Source organism: Ovis canadensis, chromosome 8, assembly GCF_042477335.2.
Source record: "Ovis canadensis isolate MfBH-ARS-UI-01 breed Bighorn chromosome 8, ARS-UI_OviCan_v2, whole genome shotgun sequence".
NCBI classification, from domain to species: domain Eukaryota; kingdom Metazoa; phylum Chordata; class Mammalia; order Artiodactyla; family Bovidae; genus Ovis; species Ovis canadensis.
The window spans coordinates 67,844,156-67,853,225 of record NC_091252.1 but is presented as its reverse complement, the minus strand read 5'-3'; the positions used below and the strand labels follow the sequence as shown (position 1 = coordinate 67,853,225).

At 40.4% G+C, this 9,070-nt stretch overlaps 1 protein-coding gene across 4 annotated transcripts in view; it reads left to right on the top strand.

Annotated features, from left to right (window-relative positions):
- The first annotated feature begins 2,998 nt into the window (after positions 1–2,998).
- MED23 (mediator complex subunit 23) overlaps positions 2,999–9,070 on the top strand; it is a 51,669-nt gene continuing 45,597 nt past the window's right edge. For all 4 annotated transcript variants that reach the window (XM_069598404.1, XM_069598402.1, XM_069598403.1 and 1 more), the window contains exons 1-5: positions 2,999–3,310; positions 3,666–3,697; positions 3,856–3,943; positions 6,022–6,146; positions 8,190–8,301. In XM_069598404.1, coding sequence (XP_069454505.1) covers positions 3,272–3,310; positions 3,666–3,697; positions 3,856–3,943; positions 6,022–6,146; positions 8,190–8,301 — 396 coding nt within the window. In that variant the 5' untranslated portion in view covers positions 2,999–3,271. The remainder of the gene's footprint in view (positions 3,311–3,665; positions 3,698–3,855; positions 3,944–6,021; positions 6,147–8,189; positions 8,302–9,070) is intronic.

Here is a 9,070-nt window from a genome sequence, read left to right as displayed (position 1 = left end):
ACTGAGTAGCATGTATCCCATGGAAGCAAAGTTGGTTTAGCACTGATTCAGGGCAGGCTGCCCCCAAATGTGCCACTCTGGAATGCTGAAAAGATTCAGGAAGAATCTTTGAACTTCCCACCACTTATTAACTAAAAGAATTTAAGATATAAGACCTGTTTGAGGAAGGAGCTCACACCATAAATAGTATAGTGAAATATGAACTAGGCGTGATAGACAAAGAGGAACTTACCAAACAGGTTAGATCAAAGTCTTATCTATGTTCTATTGTTTAGATGGCCTGGCATATATTTGCTCACCAAACATTAACTCTTTTCATCCTGCTGTGAATACTTTACTTCCTTTTGAAGCCCAGACCCCACCTTCTTGTTCCAGGCAAAAATACTGGAGTGTGTTGCCATTTAATTATACATCAATTTAAAAAATGACTTGGGGGAAAACACATTAAGAAGGTCTAAAAATGGATGGCCAACTTTTATTTAATAAATGGAGCATCAGTGAGCATAAGATAAAAATTAATTGCATTTGGCTATGACAAATAATTCTTACAGACCATCTTGATGATGATGCAATGTCGCTTCGGTCTTGTCTGACTCATTGCAACCCTATGGACTGTAGCCCACCAGGCTTCTCTGTCCATGGGATTTCTCAGGCAAGAATACTGGAGTGTGTTGCCATTTCCTTCTCCAGGGGATCTTCCCAACCCAAGGATGGAACCCACATCTCTTAGTCTCCTGCATTGGCAGGCAGGTTCATTACTACTACAGCCACCTGGGAAGTCCACTGACCATCTTATCTACTTAACTGTACAAGCCCTGGCCAATATCAAGAACAGCTGGCATTTGCTGAGAATACAATGATTTGGAACACAGAGCAGAAATGTGGAAATCTGCTAGATAGTAAGTGAAAGCTGTCTTAGAAGTGAATCTGATGAAAGATAATCCACAATAAAACAATCTGTTTAGCATTCAACAAAAAAGTAGATCCCTAAGGTACTTGGATTTTAATAATTCTGACTCTCTCACCCTTCTAGCTTGGACATTCTGCAAAATATACTCTTCAATACAGTTCATTAAATACCTAGTACTGAAGGAACAGTGGATAAATACTCCATAAATGAAATTCTCTAGTACTTCTGCACAAAAGTGTTGTATGAGGCTAAAGAAGAGACCCCTAAATCAGCTTGAAGAATAAGACCAAGTTTCCACAAATATGTCAAACTGATGCTTGAAAGAATAAAGCTCTGGCATACTCCGACCAGGCCAGTGGGCCAATCCTCCTCTTTGCCACCCTTTTCCACCCCGATCCTTACCAAAGTTTCGAGGTATTCAGTAATTGACAAATATTATTGCTTTTAGATTATCATAACTGAAAATAGTAGATTTTATTCAATTGTTTTAATTAAAACAATTAAAAACCAATTATGATGCATTCATTCATTTTAAAAAACTTCATTGACAGCCTGCTGTGTTCTGGCACTGTGCAAGGCAGTGAGGTTACCAAGTAGAGAAGACATGGTCCCTGTTGTCAAGAAAAGTGCAGTTTCAACTCCTGGCTCTAGGCAGCTGATAGAGCCCCAGAAAGTCGACCCAAGTTGCAGGAGGGGCATTTCCCGCAGGCTGCAGCCCCTAGGCCTCAAGTATTTTTTTTTAAATTCCTGAGATATAAAAGCATTAGCACCAAGTAGGAAGCAATTCCCGCTTCAGCTGGGAAGCGGTGGCCTGCAGCCAACCTCGCTCCACAGTGCCTTCAGTTCAGTAGCTCAGTTGTGTCCAACTCTTTGCAGCCCCATGGACTGCAACACACCAGGCTTCCTTGTCCATCACCAACTCACAGAACTTGTTCAAACTCATGTCCATTGAGTTGGTGATGCCATCCAACCATCTCATCCTCTGTCAGCCCCTTCTCCTCCTGCCTTCAATCTTTCCCAACATCAGGGTCTTTGCTAATGAGTCAGTTCTTCCAATCAGGTAGCCAAAGCATTGGAGCTTCAGCTTCAGCATCAGTCCTTCCAATGAATATTCAGGACTGATTTCCTTTAGGATTGACTGATTTAATCTCCTTGCAGTCCAGCGGACTCTCAGGAGTCTTCTCCAACATCACAGTTCAAAAGCACCAATTCTTCGGTGCTCAGCTTTCCTTATGGTCCAACTCTAACATCCATATATGATTACCGGAAAAACCATAGGTTTGACTAGATGTATCTTTTGTCGGTAATGTCTCTGCTTTTTAATATGCTGTCTAGGTTGGTCATAGCTTTTCTTCCAAGGAGTAAGCATCTTTTAATTTCATGGCTGCAGTCACCATCTGTAGTCATTTTGGAACCCAAGAAAATAAAATCTCTCACTGTTTCCATTGTTCCCCCATCTATTTGCCATGAGGTGATGGGACCAGATACCACGATCTTAGTTTTCTGAATGTTGAGTTTTAAGCCAGTTTTTTCACTCTCATCTTTCACTTTCATCAAGAGACTCTTTAGTTCTTCACTTTCTGCCATGAGGGTGGTGTCATCTGCATATCTAAAGTTATAGATATTTCTCCTGGCAATCTTGATTCCAGCTTGTGCTTCAGCTAGCCCGGCATTTCTCATGATGTACTCTGTATAGATGTTAAATAAGCAGAGTGACAATATACAGGCTTGATGTACTCCTTTCCTAATTTGATGGGCTTCCCTGGTGGCTCAGACGGTAAAACGTCTGCCTGTAATGTGGGAGACCCGGGTTCAATCCCTGGGTCAGGAAGATCGAGAAGGAAATGGTAACCCACTCCAATATTCTCGCCTGGAAAATTCATGGATTGAGGAGCCTGGTGGGTTATACACTCCACGGAGTCGCAAAGAGTCAGTCACGCCTTCGCTTTCGCTTTTCCCAATTTGGAACCAGTCCGTTGTTCCGTGTCCGGTTCTGTTGCTTCTTGACCTGCATACAGATTTCTGAGGCGGCGGTGCCTTAGGCTGGAAGTTTCACTTGGGGGCGCTCGCATCTGGTTCGTGGATCGCGCTTCCCCACAGGCGGAACCATCTGGCTGGGTCTCTTGTTTCTGTGCGTGCCGTAGTCAGCGCACACCCAGCGCTCAGGCTTCCGTGCGGGTTCCGGCTGATTGCTGGGCCCGGGAGGGGATAGTGCCGGCTTGGCGCCCAAGGAAGAAGTTGACACCGACGAGTTGAAGTTACCTGCAGGCGTCTCCGGCCCTCTGCCCATCCATTGCCGGAGCTCGGGCCTGCCCCGTGCCGCACTCCTGGCCTCCAAGGAAGGCGAGGGTGACGGTCCAGATGGAGACGCAACTACAGAGCATTTTTGAGGAGGTGGTGGTGAGTGGAACTGCCAGGGATCCTGGGCGATAACTGGGTGAGGGGGTGGCTAGGGGGCAGCGGCTCAAGAAATCTGGCCCACGCAACCTCTCCCCACCTCTTCTTGTTGTGACATCGAGTATGTGTGCAAGGGTTGGGCGATTCTCAAACTGCTGTCAAATTCAGTTTCATTTGAAATCCACAACACCCTTTGTTACAGACCAAGCAGGTGGGTATTGTTTGTTTCTGCTCGTTGCTAATTAAGGTGATTTGCCCTATGTTGCACTATATTATTTTGCTCGGGGAGGCCCCTTTCCCTCCCTTAAAATTTAAAAAAAAAAAAATCATACTGTTTACTTTTTTTTTTTTTTAACAGAAAACGGAGATTATAGAAGAGGCTTTCCCTGGGTAAGTGTATACATGGCAGATCTTTGTGTTTTTACCTGATTGTATCTTTGTAAGATTTTCTTTAGATCTGTCTTGGAGGTTTATAAGATCTACTATTCTGCTTATGTTGAATCACATTTTTAAAACTAGTGGCAAATAATTCAATTTTTGTTTTTTAGCATGTTTATGGACACCCCTGAAGATGAAAAAACAAAACTTATTAGCTGTTTAGGGGCCTTCAGACAATTTTGGGCTGGTCTTTCTCAGGTGAGCACTGCATTTTTAATACACTCAGCTGACGATTTTTGGCCCTTTATTTTTTTACACTTACTTTGATGTTGCTGTTAAGATTTTTCTGGAAAAGGAGAAATAAAATTGTCATCATCTTTCATTTGTCTATTCTGGCTTCCGTTCATTTCATCTTGTATTCTTCCAGTAGAGAATCTGTATTGAAAAATCAGGTTGACCATAGCACAGTGTGAGTTGTTTTTATAAATCTCTCCCAAGTTAGATTATATAAAACCATTTTCATCCTATTCTGATTTATTTAGTGCACTTCAGAACAACTATGTTAGGAGTTGTAACGGATAAAAACTTTATTCATTTAATCAGCAAAGGAACTGGTCCAGCATTGATACAAAGATATTATAATAAAGATACCATAGTAAAGATACAAAGATGCCGCAGTAAGGATCCAAAGATACTTTAACAAAATTGAGGCAAGTACAGTAAAACTTAATAACAAAGAGCATTCACCAGAAGTTGCAGCCTTGTAAAAGATAAAATGTTTGAACCTTAAAGAACTCATGATCCAGTAGTACATTATTACCTTCTTATGATGTCTTATAAGTAGGAAATTGAGAACTGTTTACAGTTGAGCCGCTAGTGACTAAGACTCACTACTCAGAAATGAATCGCATAGTTGCAGTGCGTTCGTTCTTTTACATTTCTTTTACTTTTGATTATTTTCTAATATATTCATACGATACAAAATGCAAAGCGGTGCGAAAAGTTCCACCCAATGAGTAAGATTATCTACCTTCTGCTTCTCTTAGCTTAGTGATTTGTTTCTTTTCCTGTCTGCAATCAGTGTTTCCAGTTTATGTTTCCTTCTGGAGTGTTTAATGCATAGAATCATTGTTATAGAATGTCTGTATGCCATGTACATTATTCATTAGCACCTTGCTTTTTCCCTCTTAAATTCTCAAATTGATGTAATTTTATATCAATCCATTTAAAGTTACTTCTGTCCTCTTTCTTTCTTAGAGCAGCATTATATCCTATTATATGGCTGCACCATCCTTTGTTTAACCAGTCCCCCACAATGTGATAGGTTGCTTCTTACCTTTTTCTCTTTAAATAATACTATAATGAATAGTTTTAGGCAGGGGACACAGAATATATTATTGCTGGGTCAGAGGATAGTTCTATGTGTAGTTTTTATAAAAATAATCTAATAGCTTCCATAAGGGTTTTACCAATTTATCCTCCCACTAGCAATATATCAGTGGGATGTATATTGCTATTCCCTCAAGCCTCACAGTAGCATGTTATTGAGCTTTTTGATCTTTACCAGTCGAAAGCATGAGAAATTTTATCTCAGTGTAGTTTTATTTTGCATTTCTGTGAGTGATATTGAACATCTTATATCTTTCTAACATTTTAATGTTTTAATAATTGATCAAACACTGTATGAGTTAAAATAAAACCCTTGTCTTCAAGAATTGTGTGTTCTGACAGAGGATCCAGGAAGAAAATAAGTATTTCTAAACCAGCACTATTTATTCAGCAATAGAAATGTGTATGAAGGACAGTGGTAGCACAGAGCAGGACATCTTGAGGATATTCTGGAAGGTAACCTTTGATTTGGGCACCACATTTTGGTATCAGATTTAAAGTTTTGCAGGTCTGGAAAATGGATATGTCATTAGCTCATAACTGATTTGGCTCATGAGGCTGATGTACTAATTCATAGTGGATTTTTTCCTCCAGTGACAGAGATATTTATATCTGCCATTAAGGGCACTGCTTACAGTGCCTTTGCTAGACTTTTTTGTTGATCATGAATATGTTAATAAAATCATACTCTTTCTGGAGGTCCCATATAGTAAAAATGGTGGAAGTTTTAATCTATATAATCTATATAATTGTGTGATTTTAAGCTTAAAATAACTCAGCTACTAAATCTGAATTTTTTCAGTTCTTTTAAAATTGTTTTCATCCATTAATTTATAATGAGGTATCTCACTCATAGTCTTCATATATACTCCCAGATGCTATTAGCTATTTGTTACTTATAAAATATAAGTTTAGACCTAAAATGTGATCATTTTCTAATTTTCCAGGAATCTCATGAACAGTGCATCCAGTGGATTGTTAAATTCATTCATGGCCAGCATAGTCCGAAAAGAATTTCTTTTCTTTATGACTGCTTAGCAATGGCAGTCGAGACTGGTCTCCTTCCACCCAGGTATGGTTAATGATGAATATGAACAATCTGAAATATTTTCTTTTTTTATTAACGTTTAGAAATTGGTTGAGGTGGTTGTTGTAAAAGGATAAGAGAATAAAGAAGGCAGTTACAGTCAACAAAAAGTGCTTCATAGTATCTCAGTTTTAATTTCGAGGATGCAGTATTCTTAAAATTGTATACTGCAGGTGCTCAAAACCAGGCAGGCTTTGCCTTTTAGCCCAGGGATTAAAATCACTCACTTTGACAAGCTTTTCTAGGTAGTGTTTGTTGTATTTGTTACAGTCACTGATTTGTTTGTTGAATTTTTTAGATTCCACATATAAGTGATGTTGTATAGTATTTGTCTTTCTCTGTCTGACTTATTTTATTTAGCATAATACTCTAATAGTCTGTCCATGTTATTGCAAATGGCAAAATTTCATTCTTTTTTTATGGATGAGTAGTACACTGTGCAGAGAAGGCAATGGCACCCCACTCCCATGGATGGCGGAGCCTGGTAGGCTGCAGTCCATGGGGTCGCTAAGAGTCGAACACGACTGAGCGACTTCACTTTCACTTTTCACTTTCATGCATTGGAGAAGGAAATGTCAACCCACTCCAGTGTTCTTGCCTGGAGGATCCCAGGGACGGGGGAGCCTGGTGGGCTGCCGTCTATGGGGTAGCACAGAGTCAGACATGGCTGAAGTGACTTAGCAGTAGCAGCAGTAGCAGTACACTGTGTGTGTGTGTGAGATTGAGAGGGACATCTTTATCCATTCATCTGTTGAGGGACACTTAGGTTGCTTTCTTATCTTGGCAATTATAAATAATGCTGCTATGACCATTGGGATGTGTGTATCTTTTCAGATTAGTGTTTTTGTATTTTTTAGTTATATACCCAGGAGTGAAATTCCTGGGTCAGTTCCAGTTAACTTTTGCTGCATGATGAATTGCCTCAATACTTCATGGCTTAAAACAGTAATAATCCTTTTATTATTAACATTCACGATTACAGTACTTGCTTGGACAAGGAGTAGGAAGGATTTTCTCAGGTTTTGTGTTTGCAATCGGATGGTGGCTATGACTGGAGTCATGACAAAGATTTCCCCATTCATATGCCTAACTGTCACTTGAGAGATATCAGCTTGCACTATTGGCCAGAACCTACATATGCCTTCTCTGTGTGACCTTGACTTTCTCACAGTGTAGTGGAGTCTAGGAGCAAGCATTCATAAGAGGGCTAGGCAGAAACTGTATCACTTTGCCTTGAAAGCCTTTCCATTTGCCAGTCTTGGACCTGCCCAAACTAAGGGATAGATTTTTTTTTCTACCCTTTTGACATTGATACTCTTCCTGGGAGGAGCATCAGTATCACATTTTAGAAGAGTACGTGGGGTCGAAAGTCTTATTGCAGCCATCTTGGAAAAACACAGTTTGCCACTAATTGGTTAATGATACACATTTAACCAATAGCTTTTGGTACATTTCTTTCTAGCAAAAATATAACATAATTAATATTAGTTCTACTTTGGAGAAGGCAATGGCACCCCATTCCAGTACTCTTGCCTGGAAAATCTCACGGACAGAGGAGCCTGGTAGGCTGTAGTCCATGAGATCGCAAAGAGTCAGACACGACTGAGCGACTTCCCTTTCACTTTCATGCACTGGAGAAGGAAATGGCAACCCACTCCAGTGTTCTTGCCTGGAGAATCCCAGGGACGGGGAGCCTGGTGGGCTGCCGTCTATGGGGTCGCACAGAGTTGGGCACGACTGAAGCGTCTTAGCAGCAGCAGCAGTTCTACTTTAGGACTTCCCTGGTGGCTCAAGACGGTAAGGAGTCTGCTTTGGGTTTAGTCCTACTCTGGGTTAAGTCTTTCATATAAGTAAAAAATATAAAATGCTTTATGTAATTTTTTGAAAGTGTGCTTGAGTAATGTACCTTTATGACAATTATTAGCACTTACTGTGACAAATATAATATCCAGAGTTTGTGGACCTTGGCTATTAGAGAACTTACAAAACTCCTGTCTTATAACTGGAATGGGTATTCCTTTTTTCTAGGATGGTTTGTGAATCCCTGATAAACTCTGACACACTTGAATGGGAAAGAACACAGCTTTGGGCCTTAACATTTAAACTGGTTCGGAAAATAATTGGAGGGGTGGATTACAAGGTATTGTTTTTTCTGATTATAAAAAGTAATCGCTGTCAGATACTAATTTTTCAGTGTCTATTCATTTCACATAAGAGAAATGAAGTGGAAGCATTTATAAAATCTGTCTCTTTTTTGTTGTATTTCCTGAAAGAGTTTAAAACTGCCCAGTGTTTCCCACAGCTCTCTGCTCCTCTCCCAACAGTCTTAAAAGTGCAGGTGGCTGGTGAACTTCTGTGACAAATAGGGAGTCACCAGGCAGACTCGGTTCTCTCATGCCACAGATCTTATGATCTTGGGGCCCCTGTCCAGTGGAAAGGCATAGAGCAGGGAGGTGTGGAACTGAGAAGGGATGCAGGCATCAGCTGACAAAGGGAGCAAGTCCTGCTTCACCTTGGCCACCTTGGGCACTGTTGTTCCGTAACTGGTATCTTCAGCACTCTGCTCTTGACCAAAACCAACAGCACACACACTCTAATTGTGTCTCATAACACAGCTCAGGAGCTCCACAGCTGCAGAAGCTTCTGCGTCATTCAAGCCACTTTGGTTATTGTCTCTTGAAAGACTCACGGATACCTGACCCTGTGCATTATATCTGTATTTTCACTGATCTCAAATGGTTTAACTGATAATTATTGGCCAGAGTCATGATTTCATACAAAATTAGTTCTAATACTTCACTTTCCTTAGCAGGTTAATATGTAGTTTTGTACAAATAAGCACCTTATTTGTATGGTGCTTCATAATTGTTTCTTTCATGTATATGTTCTGTCTTTTACAAGACTGATCA